This window comes from Thalassophryne amazonica, chromosome 17 (assembly GCF_902500255.1).
Source record: "Thalassophryne amazonica chromosome 17, fThaAma1.1, whole genome shotgun sequence".
NCBI classification, from domain to species: Eukaryota; Metazoa; Chordata; class Actinopteri; order Batrachoidiformes; family Batrachoididae; genus Thalassophryne; species Thalassophryne amazonica.
Genome location: NC_047119.1, coordinates 34251170 through 34274050, shown reverse-complemented (window position 1 = coordinate 34274050; position 22881 = coordinate 34251170). Strand labels below are relative to the sequence as shown.

Genomic DNA, 22881 nt, shown 5'->3' with positions numbered 1-22881 from the left:
GGCCACTTACAGGAGGTCAGGGGTCACATTGTGTTTTCTGAAACCCGGTCTTGTTCTGAGTGCTGTATGTTAACCATTGGAAAAAAAATCAGGATGCTCAAATGGTTTGGAATGTGAGTTAAAAGGCTTGTTATATGCACCTTTTCAAACCTAATACGCAGTATACAGTAGCAACAAAGCAGACAAGTGAGGGAAGCTTCCAAGAACCTCACGACAACTACGGTCTACCAACCCAGTCTCACTGGGTTTTTTTTAGTGGGCCATCACGAAAGCGCCCCATTTTCGTGACATGGTCACGAAAAGCGCCCCATTTTTGTGACACGGTTTTTTGTTGTTGTTGTTGTTTTGTTTTTTTGCTATTTATAATCCTCCCCCCACTCCTAACTCTAACCATAACCATAGCGTTAGTGTCCATAGCGTGAGTTCATAACCCTGTCTCACAAACTGCCGTGAAACAGGGTTGGGTATACCGTGAAGCTGTTACTGATGAAAAACAGGGAAAAGTTGCCCAAGTGTATCCGCAGAATCTTGTACTTCCTTCAGCGTTGTCATTATGGTTTTGAAAGCTTCCCTCACTTGTCTGCTTTGGTTTCTATCACTGTTTTTATGTTTGCCAACAAAATTACCACACAGTAGTTTCTGTTTGTGACTGATTAATTACCTCCACCAAGGAGGTTATGGTTTCGGTCGTGTTTGTTTGTTTGTCTGTCTGTCTGTTTGTCAGCAGGATAACTCAAAACGTTTTCAACGGATTTTGATGACATTTTGTGGAGTGGTTGGAAATGTCAAGAGGAACAAGTGATTAAATTTTAGTGGTGATCCGGATCACGATCCGGATCCAGGAATTTTTTAAAGGATTCTTCACCATTGCGGGATAGGGGGAATTTTGACATTCTAGTTTCTAACTCCACAAAAACAAGGCAGAAAGGCTTGAAAAAAAATTAGGGTGTAACATAGTCAAATGTTCTATCAAACAACAAAGTTTGGTGATGATCGGATCCGGATTCCGGATCTGGTGATCCAGAAAATGCAAAAATATAGGGAAAATAGAAAATGTGTCAGTGTGAGGTGACAAATGAAGCTAGAGATGCACAACTAACACCAAATTGTAGCTGAATCTGTACTGATTCAGTAAGGTGTCATCAGATTTGATGTAGCTTCAAATGTTATGGAGCTAGATCCAGAAGAAAACCGCCATTACCGAAAAATTGTTTTTATACAATAACGTTTGAACTAATAAAGACATAACAGTGATTCCAAGTTCTAGTGGTATGTTTTCATGGTCAAAGATGTCAAATATAAAGGAAAGAAAAGTGTATGTATCATAGTTTTGGTTGTAACACTGAATTGTTGAATAGATCACTGTGCCAAGTGTTTCATAAATGTTAAAAAATTCATATATTTGCAGTTTAGTTGAATAATAAATTGAATTTTGTCTGTTTGTTTTTGTCTATAAGCACATATCAATATCAGTGCTCAGATGACAGTAGCTTCTGGGAAAGGTGCAAGTTGCAATAAACTGTGATGCCAAGCGCTAAGGATACATGCTATCCAGTCACAGCAGATGAAACTTTTTTACTACTGAGCAAACATCATTGTTAGACTTTTTTAGGTTCAATGATTCCACGGCGTGTAGATGTTATGGCATCAGTGACCCCATGGCCTTGGCGGAGGTTTGCACTCTTTGAGTGCTTCTAGTTTGACTTGAAAAAAGCTGGCTGTAAAAGTGATCATTTAGATCTGTTTAGGGAATACTTATACTGACTTTTGACACATGACGTTTTGACAGTCAGTTAAATACCACATAAACCATTTAGGAATTACAATCATTTTACACATAGTTACAGTCATTACTGCACATCCAGTTTTGCAAAAGATCTCACTTATAAACTGGAGCGTCCGAACCTGTGGGTGAGGAGATTTTAGCGGGAAGACCCAATCGGGTCAGTGAGTCTGCACATAAAATAGCTTAGCACTGACGAAATCCTTTGCAAACAGCTCAACAACATTTCACAACACTTCAAGACCAGCCTGAAAAGTACATTTTACCCTCCGGTTTACAATCTATGATTTCCTTTTTGAAAAAAGGTCAATGACTGCTGTTACTGGCAAGAAAAGAAAAGGAAATTAATCTAGAAGTTGTACCCAAATGGTGCAACACCAACACCTGTCTTCTGTCCAAAACTGAACCACTTTGTTACGGTTGGAACCCAAACGAAAATGGGGAAGAATCAAAAGCAGGAATCTGAGGTGAAATAAACAAATGAAGATTTATTGCACAATCAATGAGAGAAATAAATACAGTTAATTGGTAAATGTGCAAGGAGGCCTAGAGCGTAGAGACCCAGACTGGACCGATGTTGAAACAGGGAGCCGCAGTCTGATGGAACCTGAACCAGAGGTGAAGAACCAGAGATGACCACGATGGATGATGGGTTGGGAGCTGACGGAGTGCAGGATCACTGTGGAGGAGCAAAAGTAAAGGTGAGCGGCGTGCAAAGGCACGAGAGCACAATAGGACTACAGGACTACAGAGGGGTCAGATACTGTATAGTGAGAACTGAGTTATTGGCGATGGTGAAAGTGTTGAACCGGGGTTTAAATACAGCTGAGATGATGAGCCACAGGTGAGGTCATCAGCTCAGCAGCACGCCACCTGGAATCACAGAGAGAGAGGGTAAAGGCAGGAACCCAGGCAGCACACAACACACTCGATCCTCCCTCCATGCCATCCAAACTACTTGATTTAATCAGTTATGACCCTGTTTTTTGTTTGTTTGTTTGTTTTTGCTTTTCAAGGTCATCCAAGGTCAAAGACCATATAAATGAGAGAAAGGTGAAATGTGACTTTTTATTAGTGTTTAATGCCTAAACAGATCCTTGTCATTTGATTGGTGCTTTGTATGTCACATGATACGGATCATTCGTACCATTTGCCATTGTGTTCCATTTACTGTGCAATTTTGGTTCTATTTAGCGTGCAATTTTGGTTCTATACGTTTTGTGCTATTGCATGGTGTGACCACCGCACACTCTCACACTCACACTAGCAACAATGGCGCGTAGCTTAAAAACAAACATGGCGGGCTTTGTTTTTTCAAATTTCTTTGTTTTTTCAAATTTCTGTCGCAATTTTTTGCTGGACTAAGCAAAGCACATGTACATGAAAAAGTTAATGCACAGCATCAGGTACACACTACATTTTCAAGATCGTTTTTGGCATTATTTAAAACAAATAATGAATGTTTTTTCATTCAGGCAATGGAAAGAATATTTTATTTGGTGAAAGATGAAATGTCCATTCAACAAGGCTGTAATGTCTGGGATGTTATTATTTCAGATTTTGAGCTGATGCATATTTAGAAGGGAAATCACTCAAAATTGTCAAATAAAATTAGATTATTATTCATTATATTATTTGGATATTATATTATTTGGATGTTATATCCTAACCAGAAGCACTCAGAGAGTGCAAACCTCTGCCAAGGCCATGGGGTCACTGACGCCATAACATCTACACACCTTGAAATCATTGAACCTAAAAAAGTCTAACAATGATGTTTGCTCAGTAGTAAAAAAAAGTTTCATCTGCTGTGACTGGATAGCATGTATCCTTAGCGCTTGGCATCACAGTTTATTGCAACTTGCACCTTTCCCAGAAGCTACTGTCATCTGAGCACTGATATTGATATGTGCTTATAGACAAAAAAAAATGAGACAAAATTCAATTTATTATTCAACTAAACTGCAAATATATTAATTTTTTTAACATTTGTGAAACACTTCTCTAAATAAATAACAGTAAATTCTGAAATAGAACTATTTTTTTAAGTGTTGCATGTGCCACATAATGATATATATTCAGTGAAGTGCACCGAAGCAGAACATATGCGACAGTAGGGTGCTGATGTCAGCCTCTGGGTTTTCTGGATCCTAGGTGTGATTCATCAACACCTCGGAGTGGGTTTTGCACCTAGTGTACTTTGTTCAGTGATGTGCACTGAACCAGAACTTAACCACTGCTGAGTATACTGCTGACTCATCACTTTGCTTTTGCTAAGTGAAGTAATCTGGATAGTGATATTCATTGCCACTAAAATATAATAATGCCAAATGATAGACCTTCATCTAATAAATTAATTGTGCTCCCCAGCCCTGTGTAGTTTGTCATGAGGGATTTCCTCTTTGCAGTGTGTTGTATTTGACATCGTTTACTAACAAGGCCATAGGGTCACTGACCATAAAGAGATTCCCTCCTTGGCACAGTGATCTGTTCAACAATTCAGTGTTACAACCAAAACTATGATACATACACTTTTCTTTCCTTTATATTTGACATCCTTGACCATGAAAATATACCACTAGAACTTGGAATCACTGTTATGTTTTTATTAGTTCAAAAGTTATTGTATAAAAATGTTTTTTTGGTAATGGCGGTTTTCTTCTGGATCTACCTCCATAACATTTGAAGCTACATCAAATCTGATGACACCTTACTGAATCAGTACAGATTCAGCTATAATTTGGTGTTAGTTGTGCATCTCTAGCTTCATTTGTCACCTCACACTGACACATTTTCTATTTTCCCTATATTTTTGCATATTCTGGATCACCAGATCTGGAATCTGGATCCGATCATCACCAAACTTTGTTGTTTGATAGAACATTTGACTATGTTACACCCTAATTTTTTTCAAGCCTTTCTGCCTTGTTTTTGTGGAGTTAGAAACTAGAATGTCAAAATTCCCCCTATCCCGCAAAGGTGAAGAATCATTTAAAAAATTACTGGATCCAGATCGTGATCCGGATCACCACTAAAATTTAATCACTTGTTCCTCTTGTCATTTCCAACCACTCCACAAAATTTCATCAAACTCCGTTCAAAACTTTTTGAGTTATCCTGCTGACAAACAGACAGACAAATAAACAAACTCGACCGGTGGAGGTAATTATCATTGGACCATTATCAATACATCACATCATTACTTGATAATACCTCTTCATATCTCCATGTATGAAATGATTATTGAACATGGGGAGGAGATAAAAGTGACAATATAGGAGTACTGTCCCTTCTTAACACCATACACTTACCATTGTTACCCGAGTGTGGGATTTGACCAGTATTTACTATTTCACTCAATATAATATGATATATAATATCCAAATAATATAATGAATAATAATCCAATAATATTTGACAATTTTGAGTGATTTCCCTTGTAAATATGCACCAACTCACAATTTGAAATAACATTATTACAACCCCAATTCCAATGAAGTTGGGATGTTGTGTGAAATGTAAATAAAAACAGAATACAATGATTTGCAAATCCTCTTCAACCTATATTCAACTGAATACACCACAAAGACAAGATATTTAATGTTCAAACTGACAGACTTTTTTGTTTTTGTGCAAATATTTGCTGATTTTGAAATGGATGCCTGCAACACATTTCAAAAAAGTTGTAATGGGGCAACAAAAGACTGGGAAAGTTGATGAATGCTCAAAGAACACCTGTTTGGAAGCAGGTGAGTGTCATGATTGGGTATAAAAGGAGCATCCCCAAAAGTCTTAGCCAGTCACAAGCAAAGATGGGGTGAGGATCACCACTTTGTGAACAAATGCATGAAAAAATAGTCCAACAGTTTAAGAACAATGTTTCTCAACGTTCAATTGCAGGGAGTTTAGGGATTCCATCATCTACAGTCCATAATATAATCAGAAGATTCAGAGAATCTGGAGAACTTTCTACACCAGGGGTAGGCAACCTGTTCCAGAAAGAGCCATGAGGGTGCAGGTTTTCTTTGCAGCCACTGACTCCACCAGGTGATTTCACTGATTAACTGATTCCATCTGCTCAAAGTGATATTAATCAGTAAAATCACCTGGTGGAGTCAGTGGCTGCAAAGAAAACCTGCACCCTCATGGCTCTTTCTGGAACAGGTTGCCTACCCCTGTTCTACACGTAAGCAACAAGGCCGAAAACCATCAGTGGATGCCCGTGACCTTCCATCACTCAGGCGGCACTGCATTAAAAACCGACATCATTGTGTAAAAGGATCTTACCATGTGGGCTCAGGAACGCTTCAGAAAACCATTGTCAGTTAACACAGTTTGTCACTACATCTGCAAGTGCAAGTTAAAACTCTGCCATGCAAAGTGAAAGCCATACATCAAGAACATCCAGAAACTCCACTGCCTTCTCTGGGCCTGAGCTTATTTGAAATGGACGCAAAGTGGAAAAGTGTGCTGTGGTCTGATGAGTCCACATTTGAAATTGTTTTTGGAAATCATAGACGTCGTGTCCTCCAGACAAAAGAGGAAAAAGACCATCCAGACTGTTACCAGCTCAAAGTTCAAAAGCCAGCATCTGTGATGGTATGGGGGTGTGTTAGTGCCCATGACATGGGCAACTTACACATCTGTGATGACATCATCAATGCTGAAAGGTACATCCAGGTTTTGGAGCAACACATGCTGCCATCCAAGCAACGTCTTTTTCAGGGACGTCCCTGCTTATTTCAGCAAGACAATGCCAAGACACATTCTGCACGTGTTACAACAGCGTGGCTTTGTAGTAAAAGAGTGCAGGTACTAGACTGGCCTGCCTGCAGTCCAGACCTGTCGTCCACTGAAAATGCATGACGCATTATGAAGCACAAAATACGACAACGGAGACCCCGGACTGTTGAACAACTTAAGTCGTACATCAAGCAAGAATGGGAAGGAATTCCACCTACATAGCTTCAATAATTAGTGTCCTCATCTCCCAAACGCTTATTGAGTGTTGTTAGAAGGAAAGGTGATGTAACACAGTGGTAAAACATATGGAAATGTGTTGCAGGCATCCATTTCAAAATGAGCAAATATTTGCACAAAAATAATAAAGTTTATCAGTTTGAACATTGAATATCTAGACTTTATGGTGTATTCGATTGAATATAGGTTGAAAGGATTTGCAAATCATTGTATTCTGTTTTTATTTGCATTTTAGACAACGTCCCAACTTCATTGGAATTGGGGTTGTATTATAATATTATTTTTTGTTTTAAAGAACTTTTCCATTTACATGACTGAAAACAAGACCCCACATAAGCTGCTGCGTGGAGGTGTAAAAAAAAAGACATAAGTGTTGTCATCTCATGTTTTCTGCAGAAAATGTTTGTCCAGTATGTCTGATATTTCTGTATATTTCAGTTTAGCTGCAGGATAACTCTAACCACTAGAGGGCAGTCAAAGCACACTGAACTTTCAGTTAAACATCCTGATCGTGACCCGAAAGCTGCACGGAAGCATGACGGGTTTGCTTCATGATTTCCTAAATGACTTCTGAACAAGATCATGTGCACAAGTGTATGCTGATAATGTAAGATATCACAAATAACAACAAGATCACAGTCAATACATGATGATGCAAAAGACACACACCACACACCCGTGGGTCTGTTTCAGTCTGGTAGTTTAACCTTTAAAACCTTTAGAAAAACACCTGAAAATGTTGGGTGGAAAATAATCACAAATAAATATCATTGATGTGGGCGTGGTCTCAGAAACATATTCTAGATTTGAAAGAGGTCATCCCAGTGGGCACAAGACCTAATTTCAATGTTGATTTTTGGTTGAAAACTGGTTTATATCCATCTGAATGTTTTTTCACCCACTTTTAAACCATGCAACGAAAATGCGGCTACATTTATCAAAACGCAAAATGTGACATTGGTACTGGGTTCGATATTCAACATTCTAATATGGGGGTGGTAGTATAACTACTTAACTATGCACTGTGCAACTTTATAGATGCATTAGCCAGCAAGGGACACAAATATAAAAGAAGAAAGAAAAAAAATCTTAGTCTTCAACCTTGGCACAAAACTTTTCATCTTTATTTAACCAGGTTAGTCCCATTGAGATCAAGACCTCTTTTGCAAGGGAGACCTGGACAATTATAAAGTTTCCAATCCACCTAACCTGCATGTCTGTAAATGTGAGAGGAAAACAGAGCACCCAGAGGAAACCCACGCAAACTCCACACAGAAAGGCCACAGGTGGGAATCAAACCCATGACCTTCTTGCTGTGACGCAACAGTGCTAACCACTAAGTCACCATGCTCAGTTTAGTAGCCAGGGGGACTCATGTTGGATGCACTGTGACTGACTGTAATTCCAGGGAAGCATTATGTTTTCAGAGTTACTGCACATTAAATAATGAGTATGCCACCCAAGACCTCATGGGGTTTGGACCAGTTTGGATAGTACATTCTTGATGAAAAGTGCATACTGTGGCACAGTGAGTAGATTAGTAATCATACTCAAATGTTGACTATCGAACCTGGTGCCAACTTCACACTGCTGCCTTTTCAACGCATTTAATGTTTGTGTTGTGGGTGTGTCCTATTAGAGCCTTTTGACCTTTTTTATCTGTCATGTCTTTCCTGTAGGGTTTGGTGTCTTGATATTTCTGTGTTCCCCAGTTTTGTGTGTGTGTGTGTGTGTGTGTGTGTGTGTGTGTGTGTGTGTGTGTGTGTGTGTGTGTGTGTGTGTGTGTGTGTGTGTGTGTGTGTGTGTGTGTGTGTGTGTGTGTGTGTGTGTGTGCGCACGCACTTATAATCTGTTGTGTTCTCTCCCCTGCATGTGTCAGTCATCTTTGTGATCATCAGTCCGCCGTCTGTGTGGTCCTTATGTCTCCCCTGTCTCAGTGTCATTCTGTCTTCCATTCTGCCTGGTCCTGAATGTCTTTTCATTTACCTTGTGTCCTTCTTGTCAATTTTCCCTTGTTTCACTCACACTTCAGTTCCAGAGTTGTCTTTGCATTATATGTAGTTGATGTTGTATTTTGGGTTTATGTCTCAGGTTTTGTTTCATGTTCAGGTTTTATTTCCACATTCGTTTTGATATTTGCTTAGAGTTTAATCACCTTATTGTTGTGTGGGCCGCCAGAAGAGGAGGTACTGCTGGCCCACCACCAGAGGGCGCCCTGTCTGGAGTGCGGGCTCCAGGCACCAGAGGGCGCAGCCGCCTCACAGGAGCAGCCAGGGTGACAGCTGTCACGCATCACCTGTAACAGCTGTTACCAATCATCTGATCGGCAGGAGTATATCAGCAGGACGACGTCTCCACCTCTTTGCCGAGATATCGTTCTACCTGGAAGGTAACGTACCTCAGCTGTCTGCTTGACAATATCCTTTGTGACTTTTGTGCATTATCTTTTGGACTGTTTTTCCAACGAGAGGTGGAGGTAGCTTTCCTGCCGTGCTGATTCCTGGGTGCAAACGCATCCTCATTCACTTGCTTCTTGTTCCTCGCCAGCAGTACCAGATCCGACACGCAGAGGCAGTGGCCACCTGGGAGTTCGGGACTTGGCAGCTCCAGTATTCCCGGGGTCTGGTGGTGGAGGAAATCGTGTGGTTCCTGTTCTGCTTTGGACAGGCGTCTCCTATCTTCGAGCCTGCCCACACGACACCTTGTGAATTGACTATTGTCTATTGTTGCAATCTGTTGTATTTGTTGTGCACATTCACAACAGTAAAGTGTTGTTATTTGACCTATTCCATTGTCCGTTCATTTGCGCCCCCTGTTGTGGGTCCATGTACCTACACTTTCCCAACACTTATGTTGTGTTAGTTCCTCACGTGTCCCTGTTCGTCCGGACTTCACTGATTCTTCACACCTGTGCTCATTCGTTCTGTTTGTTTTTAAGCCACACCTGTCAGCTTGTTCATTTTTCAGTTGATTGCCTGATTTACTTGTATATATTAATATCTTCTGTGGTCACCTTTTGTAAATATATGGTGTCATCATTCCCTGCTGTGTTTGTGCCATTGTTACTTTAGTCTGCTCCTTGCACCTCCCATGTGATTGCCACCCTGTTTCCTAGCTTGAACTCTTTTTGTATGCTCGCCCCCGTCTTTGATGTGTTGAACTGTTTGTCACTGAGGATAATTAAAGCATTGTGGTTTTTAGCCATTTTGTCTCCTGGCTGCCTGCATCTTCGGTTTCATTTAGACTCTGCCTCCAAATTGTAACATCAACAATGAGAAATAGGCTTCAGAAGACCCATTTTTTGAAGAAATGCTTTTGGAGAATTTTTTTTTTTAGACTAAACCAAAAATGTTTTAAATAAAGAAAATGCTTTGATTTGAAAACAATACTAATACAAGCACATTTTTATGTGCAGCCCTTTGTTTTCAACCATATTCTGACACACCACTGCTTTTTCATACCATTTCATACGAGTTCTAGCATTACACTTTTACGCCATACTTCTTGGTTGCTTGGGAGTTGTTTGATGATTGTGCTGTAATTATGGCCATGAGCTTATAGTTTGCATCATAGCTTCTCAACTACCAATTAAGTTACCTGACCTTTGAGTCTTGTGCTTTCCAGGTGATCACTCTATTTCTCCATCAATTGCACTGTAAGCAATTTAGTGGGGCATGTTCAATGTACATGTATCAATGTACATACTTTGTATCGTACATTGATTGCACCTTATTTGACATACTGTGCAGAAGTTTGGGGTAATAACTATAAAACTACTTTACAATCATTATTCATCCTTCAAAAAAGAGCATCAAGAATAATTCATAATTCAGGGTTTCGGGATCATACCAATCCGTTATTTATTAAATCAAAGATATTAAAACTTGATATGATTACATTTAAGACTGTTCAGCTGATGCATAAAGCAAGAAATAAACAATTACCTCCCAGAATTCAAGAATATTTTACGTTGAGAGAAGGAATGTATAATTTAAGGAGTACGTTTTATTTTTAAATTGTGGGCGCTAGGACGACTAGGAGGTGCTTTTGTGTTTCCATTTGTGGCCCAAAAAAATGGAATAATTTACCAGAGAAACTTAAGCAATGTCCAGATATTAACCGGGTCAAACATTTATACAAACAAATGGTATTTGGTAGATATGTATTAGATTAATATGGTTGAGTTGCATTATATGTAGAGGCTGTTGTACTGGAACCTTCGGGGGGGTTTCTTCTTTTTTTGTGAGTTGTCTGGAGAAATATTTGACTTCTTTTATCTGTAACTAGGTGCTGCTGTGTTCAGATTGTGTTGGGTATAAATGTCTATGAACAGGCATATATGCCTGATGATTTTATACAGGAGGGTAGGCGTGGATAAGCGTTGCTTCTGCCTACACCTTTAGGCACCATGTATTTATTTTCTTATCTTTTTGTTTTTGACTTTTCTGTTATGAGTTTGGTCATATGAGTGAATTTCTGTTATGCTTGGATGTCTAATAAATTAATTATATTAATTAATAAAAAATTAATTATATATGTTGCTTCTATTATGAAAGGTCCCCTCAGGTATTTGGCACCACCAACTGTTTGCATGTATATGAAATGTAAACAGTCTAGAGCATAAATAAAAGTCCAAGACTGTTATTTTTCAGATATATTATAGAGGAAAAAAGCATATTTGAAACAATGAAGACAGAAGTACTTGTCACATGATTAAAGAACCCTTTTATTCAGATTTTCATGCAGTACCAACTCAAAAACAGCAAAGATTATTCAGTGATATTGTACTTTAAGGAGTATGTTATACGTCAGCTACAGTAATGTTACCAGAAGAAAAATTTGTTGAAGAACACCACTTTACTACAAGAGTATGACTATTACTCAGTTCATATGTCTCTCACACACACCTATATTCACTGTAAACTGGTGTTAGTATGCAAACTACACTGTAACACTTAACATGCTTTGAATTTGTAGGAGCTTTATTTAGAAAAGCAAAAATCAAAGTGGAGCTGATATAGATAACAGGTAGATTTCTCAGAAAACAAAACAGTTATGCTCAAAAATATTACTTTTAAAACTATTTATCTCAGTGAATGTCTATGAAACATCAGCCTCTTTTCATTATTTCTCCATTTATTTTGTGACTTCTACATATTTTATTTTTTATTTCTGTCTGGCTTGTGTTTCTATTTCTTGTCTTCCTCAAACTGCTCCACTTCGCTGGATTCATCCACCACTTTACCGTTCACCATCGTCTGCGTCACCACCTTTACTATCTTCCTGGTGCGAACATCAGGCTCTTCTGCACAAACAGGACATGACATCATAGTAAATTAAATCATGTATTAGCAGAGATGTGACAGCATGATGTAAAATTAAATTAGATGGTATGATTTTAATGTAGAAGACATGACAAGAAAAATAGTCATTTTGAAAACTGAGAACAGTCAGAAAAGATGTAAATGAGAAGAGATAGAGATGACAGATGAGTTTGATATTTGAGCAGAAGGATAAATGAGATAAGGCAAAGGATTATATGAGATGAAATTTACAGATTCAGAGATTACACAGAAAGTGATTAGAAGTGTGATGCAATGACAATCCAAGAATAGAAAAAATTGACTGATGTGGTATGAGATAAAGCTACAAGAAAGAAGAGAGAAAAAGGGAAAATGTATGACATGAAAGAGGTCAATTTGTCATGGTTGGAATGTGTGGAGTTATCAGAATGTTTGATTTTTCTTGGCGTTTATTCCATATGTGAGGGTTTATTTCATGTGAGTTTTTTTTCTGTGGGTTCTGGTTGATATTTTTCTGTCTGTACACACTTGTCCTTTTGTTTGGGGTTTGGTCTGGATGTGTCTGGTCCCTTTTGTTTGCCATGCCCTCTCTCCGCTTGTTCTCCCGCACCTGTGTCTGATTATCCCTCATCACATCTGCTATTTAAGCCTCGCCTTTTTCACATGTCTCTGCCAGATTGTGCTTGTTGCCTGCTTTTCTAGTCTTTTCCCTTAGTGTCCTAGTATCTTGCTCATGTCTCGCCGTGTACTAACTGCCTACCTGTTTTTTGACCTTGCCTGCCATCTTATGACCTGGATTCTGAGCATAGTTTGCTGTTCCGTGTACTGAACCCTGCCTGGAAACCAAGTAAAGATTTTTGAATATCCTTTATTGTGTGGGACTCAGAAAGTACCTACACCAGGTCTATAAGCATTTGGACAGTGACAATTTTTGCAATTTTGTCTCTGTATACCATTGCAATGGAATTGAAGTGAGCAATCAAGATGAAATCTATTCTCACACACAGTCCATTTTCAGAGGTCAAAAGTAAATAGACAAATTAAATGAGGATTATTGGTCATGAACGTCACTTTTTTTTTATCCAGTTTTCTTTACCCACATTAGGGGATGAATATATGAACATTTCCAAGTCACTACATTTGTCTTGAGTTAATTTACATCAATCATTGGGAAATACCGGTGCTAGGGTACTGTATGCACTGAAATAAGAAGCAACTTAATTTGTTTTAATTGGTAACACCTGAATGAATTAAGTTCTTTGAAATTTAGTTACTTACTAACTTAATTTCAAAGAACTGAATTCATTCAGGTGTGACCAACTGAAACAGTTCAATTTAGTTGGTTAAACTATTGCCTTTTTGCAGTGTGATAAATCTGTCTTCAGGAGGCAGTTCTCAAAAGCAGAGCAATTGTGCACAAACGAGACTAGTGAGGAAAACCACCAAGACACCCATGCCATCTCTGAAAGAGTCATAGGTCTTCTGGGGCTGTGAGTGGAGAAACTGCCAATAATGCAACTCCAAAGTTGCTGTGGGTGTCCTGTGGCTACCTTCGCTGATCATCTTACAGTGGACTTGTGAGCAAACGATGCCTAGTTCAAATCCTCATAAAAGGCAAGTCCCTTTGGCTGCTCCCTTGCTTTCACTCCGGGTTGCCACAGCAGATCCAGTGTGGGCCTGCATGTTGATTTGGCAGGATGCCAAATCAACATGCCCTTCCTGACGCAACTCCACTGAGTTGCGTCAGGAATGGGGACCTTGCACACCGAAACCAAGCGCAACCACTTGGCCTCCACCCCCACCCTAATTCAAATCCCCATCATATTAGAAATTCACTAAGGTCTCTTGGGCAACACCCTTAATCCCCAAGATGCTCTCAGTGTGCAGTTGAATGCCTTGCATGACAGCACTCTGACATCAGTGTGTGTGTGTCATCATTGTAAAGCACTCTGATCACCTGATGGAAGAGTGCTATATAAATGCAGTCCATTTATTTATATAGAGTTCCTCCATTTTCAGACACCGTAAGTAAATGGACAGAATGGACTGCATTTATATAGCACTCTTCCATCTGCAGCAGATGCTCAAAGCCCTTTACAATAATGTCTCACATTCAACCTAATGTCAGGGGGCTGCCACACAATTCGCTCACTACACACTGGGAGCAATTAGGGGATTAAGGACCTTGCCCAAGGGCCCTTAGTGATTTTCCGGTCAGGCTAGGATTTGAACCGAGGATCCTCTGGTCTCAAGCCCAGCGCTTAACCACTAGACCATCACCTCCCCTAAAAAAATAACTACTTCTTAAAAGGTCAATGCAACATTTTTGTTAAACCACTGAATTAAAATCGAAACAATAAAAGAACACCTTTAATGCATGATTTCATCACTATCGCAGTGATGTATGAATGAATGAATTTATTTATTTATTTGGCACACAGACTCAAAAATAGCAATAAAAACTAATCAAGAACACAATTTAACAACATACCCATGTGCCCAAAAGAGTGGAGGCAGAAGCAAAAGCTGATAAACGCCCACCCCTTTAACAATAAAAATGTATACATATGTATATTATATACCCATGATAAGAAATACAAAGTATAAACTAATCACTGAACTAAAGTTTCAAAACACAACAGTACAGAATACACAAACCCAAAAACAAAATCATTAAACTTAATTCATCATGCTATAACAAGTAATTAAATGATTTTCAGAAAGATGTCGGTGTCCAAATACTTATGGATCTGGCTGTCAGTAGTATTCCGGAGCTGATTTAAGCATTGTGTACTACATAATATATGTCCAGTGTGCAGTTTTACTGACATACTTCATATTAGTTTGTAAAAACAGCATGTAAATATGTGCTGCTGTGTACACAGTTTTCAAAACTGGTTCCGTGTTGTGAACCATTGAATTTTGTTAACAACACTGAAATGCGTGTTGTTGTCACACCCACAGTGATCGCCGTAAGAGCTAAGCTGTTTGCGTTGTGTGCACGCTTGTGAACGTGCCCTAGCCATGGGTGTGTGTGCAGGAATCGGTTTCCGTCTCACTGCTGTCTCACAGGGACATCACGGCTCTTCGACACTTGTGAGCAGTTTGCTTTTCCATTACCACACCTGCAGTCACTTTGATGTTCCCTGGCGTAATAACGCTTCATTGAAGTAAATAAGTTTGAAGAATAATAATCAGAATGTAACATTGTGTAACACTTGTTCTCATGTCATCTGAACAGTGACTGTTTTAAATCTGTGAAAAGATGCATTTAATGACTCACTTTTTGGTGGAGGTGGAACTTCTTTCATTCTGTAGGAGAAAAAAATAGGGTTGAAACAGCTGAATGTGAATGAAAGAAAGCAAAGTGTTTCTGGAAGTCCACAAATACGCTCCTTAAAATAATGACAGGAACAATGTGCTGTATTTTGAGCAGTATTTAGATTGAAATTTTAAAAAACTGCTTTTCTAAACATGCCTATTGTGTTATGATGATTACTTACAATACTGCAATAGTGCTGCACAAAATAAAATACAAATGGACAAAATATCAACCACAGAAATAATATTGATTAGAAAAATGAATAAAATAGGAATCAAAAAATACAAATTAAATAATTTAGATAAAAAAAAAACTACAGATGGTTACAGATTATGAATTAAATTAACTGTATTACAGTGTTTCATCTCTATTGTGGTTTGGCAACAAATGTGTTTTTTCCAAACCTGGACAAACATTATAAAACCAGTTTTCCCAGTTTACTTGGGCAAAGCAAATGTTTTCATATACACTCTAAAAAAATTTCATGGGGTGAGTGTGTATAACTTAATTTAAAGAGTATTTCAGCAAGAAAAACAAAAAATGTTTTTGCATTTTCAAATTTTAGGTTAAGGTCCCTTTATCATTCCAAACGTAGTACACGAAAGGAATGAAATTTTGGTACACAAGGCTCAGTGAAGGCATGAAAGTAAAAAAAATAAAGTAAAATATATGCAAAATATAATGCACAATAAATTAAACATAACTAAAATTCTAAGTAAACCTTTTTTTTTTGTTGTTTGCTTTTTTAAAGGGGGTAGCTGGGCATAGGTTGATAGTGGTTTTAAGATAAACAGGTTTATCATAAAATGCAAACTGCAACAAGTAATTTAGTCTTATGCAAAGTAATTTTTGAAAAAAAAATACACATAATAGGAGATCGTAGTCTTGTTTGAACTCTCCGTGATATCACAGGATTTGACCATAGTCTTGTTTGAACTCCGTGATATCACAGGATTTGACCACTTACAGGGACCTCCATGTAATATATATATTCACACACAGTATGTACACAATTCACACGGATAAATGGTGTATGGTTTTGTTTTTGGCTGCAATCACCGAAGCAGTCGCAAAAAGTTTTTTTTTCGGTTCCCGGTGGAGAAGAAAAGGCGAGGAAGTAGGAGACGTCGTGTCGGTAAGTGCCTACACAGCTAACCAGAGTAGCTCCATTCTCTTGCCTGCAAAACTGCCTCGACACGTTTGTGCTCCGGATCATAAAGAAACCACAACGCATGTCCATTTTCTCACCACATCGTCACTTTTTCTTTGCATTTTCATTTTGTTTGCATGTAATTTGCCCAAAACCTCATTGAAAATGCAGTGGTTTGTACCTCGAAGTAGAGATATTACGTCATATTTTACCCCTTTATCGCCCGCCCCCAGATGAGACTGCGCTGCCCTATTAAGGTAACAATTTGCAGACATTTCTGAGTAGAACAGAGTTAAAATAACTTAAATGAAATAATTTGGCTACCTAATAACACTAATAATTTGCCATATTTTTTTTCTGTTGAACACAAGCACTCAGACTAATACTCACGCTTCTTCCCCTTCCAGCAGGCGCCTGTAGGTGGCGATCTCCATCTCCAGGTTTTGCTTGATGCGGAGCAGCTGCTCGTAGTCGGTCTTGGTGCGCTGCATGTCCAGTCTTAGCTGGGACAGGTTGTCCTCCAGCTGGTTCAGATGAGACTGCAGTTGCTCGATCTCTCCAGAGTATTTGTGACCTGCGTCGGCCAGGTTACGATCCAAAGCTGCTATCTGAGGACAGGAAGTTAGCATGAATCAAATAATTCTGTTGTGTGCTTATTTAAACTGCTGGACAATTTGTGCAATGTCTTGATTCACCATTCTTCATTCCCATCAACCTCATCCCATTATTGGAAAATTGAATGTTTGTCAGATGAAATCCACCTCCAGAATTTCTACAGACTCTGAAAGTACATCCTACACTTTGATCAACAAATACATACCAAGTGACAGGTATTTGAACTCCAACGCAAATATCCAGTACCCAGACAAGATTATGCATCAGGCCACCAATACTCACCCACGGACAATTAGGCAGCTAAGCCCCGTTTGTCTTTGCATGACTGCAGTAGCGTGGGAGCACATATTTACTGTCAACACAGGATTACATCACAGAAAAACAGATAGATTTTTCCCAGACACACATACAACATAGTGTCATGGGAAGGCACAAACTGAGGAAGATGGTCCACATAACAAAGAACAAACTTCTGGAAGGATTTGCTGTAACTTTGTGTGACAAATCCCTTATAAAGCCAAAGGATTTGTAAGATTATGCTACAGTCTTCATGGCGTTGTGAAAAGGTGATACTCTTAAACGTGAACATCTGAACCCTTCATATTTTAATGGTTTCATACATTTTCACTGGTTTATTTGCATGTAATTGTATTTGCAAGATCATTTACACTAAGACCACCTCAGACGTTTACCTGCAAATCAGGAAAAATGGAAGTTTCGAAGACTTGATCAGTTCGACTGTAACCTAAGATTGTATTTTCATGGTACTCAACTTTTCAACATTCAGAGTAGTTTTAAGTTGTATATATTTCTGGATTTCATGTAATCTTTTGTGATTTGCACACCAACGTTGTTATGGTGGAGTGACATTTTACATATTTATATTTTTGTCAGAGTGAGGCCAAAACATCTAGGTATTTACACGCTTCTGTGCAATTAAGAAAATTTTCGTGGATTGCTCAAATACAATAAATGTTCTAAATTCCACGTAAACACATTTTGCACATTAAAACTTGACAAGATGGTTGCATTTGTGACTAATTTATCCCTTGGTTATGAAAATCATGGAGTATCACAATTAAAAAAATAAAGCTTATTTCGTGCCACAAATTTAAAATTATATCACTGCGATTAATTATTTAGAAATATGTGTGAGTTGTTTCATGCATAACATTTAATGCCAAGATTGTGTTATATTTTGACAGAAAACACCAGTATGGACACATTGATATAAGATCATCCTTCCAGTGTACAGTTTCAAGTATTATATTGCATGAAAGCCTTAACAGATCAAATTTAGAAGCATACTTCATATATCACCACAGTTAAAGTAATAAAGTCCAAAATTCTAGCAGCTACCATATTAGCTAGCTATGATATGTCACACAGTTTGATAAAAGTCTGCCCTAACCAAGCATAAATTGTTCTTAAAACAAAAAAATAGAATTTTCAACTAGTGAGACAACAGTTTATGTAATTGTTAATGTATTCTTGTCTTGTGTCTGTGATATATGTGCTATCTAGTTAGCTATTGTTCCATCGCTAGCTACAGTGCACCCACACAGCTTATTTACTAGCCATGATACAGCAAATTTTATCAAATTCTCTCGTCACAGCAAAGAATTAATGGTTGTAATATCAGATTAATATTAATTTCAGTTTAATGAGGCAAAACCAAATAGTACAAATAGGCTAACTTCATGTAAATGTGAATTTGTTACTGGCTAGCTAGGTAGCTAACATGGCCAATAGTTATCTCCAGATGGATTGTAGAAGCAACAGATTTTTTTCATAAAATTCTTCACCAAATTATAAACATTTCTAAAAGTAGATCAATATAATCTGCAGTCAGATGCGAGACAAAACTGCTGCCTAGTACAAATGCAACCCCTTTTTAGGGTTAGCAGTGATTACCTTAATAAGCTTGTTTGCAAAATATTCTAGTGTTAAAATATGCTCATTTGGTAATGTCAACATGATACTGTGTTAACAAATACAAAAAAAAAAGGGGGTTAATTTTACAGTTGTAACATTACATGTGCATCACTATTTATTTTCTGTTATTGCATGAGTTTGCTGATTGAAATAAATAAAATAAATTAATTCCTGTCCATGTTCACGATGAGTTTTATCTGTCCAGTTTTGATCTCATCACTGGTTTCGGGGGGGAAGGTGTGTTTTGTTGAGTATTTTGTGTTGTGTAATAACCTTTGCTGTGGACGTCTGGTGGTGCTTTGTGTACATGCGTTTTGGACATCCTGCTGCAGAGTAAATTTCTTTTTTAAGGATAAATAAAGTGAAACTTGAACATTAGATGGACCACCAAACCCTACATCCCACGTTTTTTTACCTAATAGAGATGGGTGTTCTTTCAAGATCAACTGCACATTAGAGTCAGCTTTTATTGTGACCAATGTAAAGCACATTTGTGCAATAATCATGCTGCTTAATCAGCAACACCAGCCAGGTGGTTGCATTATTTCTGCAGAGGTGCAGCACTCACTAACATGGATTTTAACAAATTAACAAAATTCCAGAAACATTCGTCATTTTTTGTGCATGGCTGAAATCTTAATTCGACTCATGAGAAATGGGATAGAAAATTAAAGTGCTGTCATGATCATTTTGTTGATTATAGCACAGAGTCCACTTCATCTGTGTCTATATGTTTAATTGGGATGTACCTCCGAAGGTGTAGCAGCTCACCTGTTTGTGGATACTCTCCAGTTCCACCTCCAGAGTCTGGAGGAAGCGCTGCCTCTCGGTCAGCTCACTCTGGGCTCCTCTCAGAGCCTCGTTGCTCTCCTTCACCTCAGTCTGCACTGTATCCAGCTAGACAGGACACAAATACACTTACTTGATAATTTCTACTCTAAGTGGAAATTACATTTTTATGAATTTGACATTGAACCAAACTAAATTATTTTTGTGTCACACTGAAAATGACGATATATCAATTGTTGACTGAAGTGTCAGTTTCTCCATTAACCTTCTTGCGGTACCACTGCTCAGCATGTTCCTTGTTCTTCTGGACAATTCCCTCATACTGGGTACGTAATTCAGCCAGAACGGTGCCCAAGTCAGGCCCTTGAGCCGAGTCCACCTCCACGTTCACCTCATCTTGCGCAATACGAGACTTCATCTGATTGAGTTCCTGCAGGGAGAGTTGGCAAGTTATTCAGCTGAAACACTGCCGGGTTTATTTTTAAATAAAAAGCTGTGAAAAATAAGATAAAGTAAGTCCAGATATGTGTCCTGGGGTCCATTGGTGCTGGGGCTTATTCCCAGGGTAAGTAGCGTGAAGTGGATGAGAATTTATGACTCCCCATGGAGTGGATGCCAACCTGGTACAGGTTACCTCGCCAGTCACAGCTGATACCCATTTACAACTAAATGGACTGAGATGAAGTGTCCAAGGACACTGGTAGCATGAATGGGAATCAAACCCAGGTCTACCTATTGGTAGCCCAACTCTTTATGCGACTTACTCCACATCCACCTACTTAGTTACTTACTAACTCTAACCTAATGACCTATCTGCAGTATATAATTTAGCTATCTACTCAACCCACTGATCTACCTGTTAAATTAGCTACCTGCTCTGTACAATTACTAGCCTTGTTGACCTAGTGAGCTACCTGTTCTGTACAATGAGCTACCTGCTCCATCCAGTTGATTACCTGTTCTATCAATTAGCTTCCTGTTCTACCCAGTGAGCTGCCTGCTTTGTGCAGTGAGCTGCCTCCTCAACCCAATGAGCTACCTGTTCTGTATAATGAGCTGACTATTCATCCCAGTGAGCTGCGCACTGTACCCAATGAGCTTCCTCTCTACCCAGTGAGTTACCTGATTGGCCCAATGGCCTATTTGCTCGCTCCTACCTGCGCCACTCAGTGAGCTACCTGCTGTATACAACCCAATTCCAATGAAGTTGGGACGTTGTGTAAAATGTGAATTAAAAACAGAATACAATTTGCAAATCCTCTTCAACCTATATTTTGAATACACCACAAAGACAAGATATTTAATGTTCAAACTGATAAACTTTGTTGTTTTTTGTGCGAATATTTGCTCATTTTGAAATGGATGCCTGCAACACATTTCAAATAAGTTGGGACAGAGCAACAAAAGACTGGGAAAGTTGATGAATGTTCAAAGAACACCTAATTGGAAACAGGTGAGTGTCATAATTGGGTATAAAAGGAGCATCCCCAAAAGGCTCAGGCATTCACAAGCAAAGATGGTACGAGGATCACCACTTTGTGAACAACTGCATGAAAAAAATAGCCCAACAGTTTAAGAACAATGTTTCTCAATGTTCAATTGCAAGGAATTTAGGGATTCCATCATCTACAGTACATAATCAGAAGATTCAGAGAATCTGGAGAACTTTCTACATGTAAGCGGCAAGGCCGAAAACCGGACCTGGCGCCACGAGGGGGTGTTTGAGGGCGACGCCCCCTCACGTCATCAACCTTGCCCCCTCGGATGTGAGAGTTATCAAAAATAAAAATAAAAGAGAAAGAAAAAGAAATACTGCAAAATATAGCACCTCGCAGTTTCGCGGATTTTTTTAGTCCAATTTTGCATGCTTTTTTTTTTTTTTTTAACAGCGCATTGTGCTCTGCGTCCTTATCAAGCAGGCCGGTGTTCTGTCGAGATGACGGGACACCTGTTGCGGCACCGCAAAGGGAGAGCACGCACATTGTATTCTGCGTGTCTGTTTATAAGAATCTTCTCGCCCAGAAGAAAAGAGAGCGCCAACAACTACCCATAACTGTGTTCTTCACTCGGAAAAAGACACCTGCACCGAGGTGTGACTCAGTGGAAAAAGGCGCGACAGTGGAGCAGAACCAGGACGAAGAGGCGCAATCAGAGGAACTGTGAAATACTGGTCAGTCACTATTAATAATTTCTTACGTGTCCAACCTCGTAGGTTGATCATTAAAATTAAATTTGTTAGTTCTAAAAGCCATCATAATTATTTATAGGAAAACGTTATATTTTTATTTGTCAAACAATTGTTTGGGCCTGAAAACAGGTTGGTCTTATTTTTCTACTAAGGTTTGAACTTTGAGAGTGTTTACACACGAGAGAAACGTGAGAAAATGTTAATGCCTGTTTGATAAAAGTGTATAAAGTGTGCAGTGAGGGGTTTTACAGCTTTAAAACGTCTATAATAATTGTAAAAAATAACACTGTCTACTTCGCGGATTTCGCCTATCGCGGGCTATTTTTAGAACGTAACTCCCGCGATAAACGAGGGACCACTGTGTATCTACATGAAAGGTTTATCTTTGACCCGTTGTGTGACTGTCATGCCCAATTGCGCTGTGTTTGCGCTTGTGATGGAGGGCTGTATGTGGGGTTAATCTACTGTCTCGTGTCGTTTCTCAGATCAGTTGTTGGTTTGGTTTTGTGGTATGCAGGAGATCACTTGACCGAGGGTCTATACATTCAAATAATTAAAAAAATACTGTGATCACTCTTATAACGGTGTAGCCTAAATACATGAGCTTTCTATGAGCGCACCAATTCATTACGCACGCTCAGGCACGTCCCCTCTGGTGCGCACTTTATTTTGGGGGCGGGGGGGCGACCCCGCCCCCTGTGATAAACTCATCGCCCCCTTAATATTTTTTTTCTGGTGCCGGGCTTGCCAAAAACCAACATTGAATGCCTGTGACCTTCGATCCCTCAGGCAGCACTGCATTAAAAACCAACATCA

General features: G+C 38.9%; 1 protein-coding gene across 2 annotated transcripts in view; it reads right to left on the bottom strand.

Annotated features, from left to right (window-relative positions):
* Window positions 1-11468: 11468 nt before the first annotated feature.
* The window catches only part of si:ch211-243g18.2 (uncharacterized protein LOC559906 homolog), a 30860-nt gene continuing 19447 nt past the window's right edge, over window positions 11469-22881 (bottom strand). The window contains exons 6-11 of one of the 2 annotated variants that reach the window (XR_004566034.1): window positions 20143-20307; window positions 19860-19985; window positions 16929-17146; window positions 15350-15378; window positions 11671-12068; window positions 11469-11618 (exon numbers count right to left, since the gene is read on the bottom strand). Coding sequence is in view for 1 of the 2 variants with exons in the window: in XM_034192326.1 (XP_034048217.1) it covers window positions 11953-12068; window positions 15350-15378; window positions 16929-17146; window positions 19860-19985; window positions 20143-20307 (654 nt within the window). In the remaining variant the exon portion in view is untranslated. Of the gene's footprint in view, window positions 12069-15349; window positions 15379-16928; window positions 17147-19859; window positions 19986-20142; window positions 20308-22881 lie in introns of both variants that reach the window. The other variant, XM_034192326.1, reaches the window with a different exon arrangement.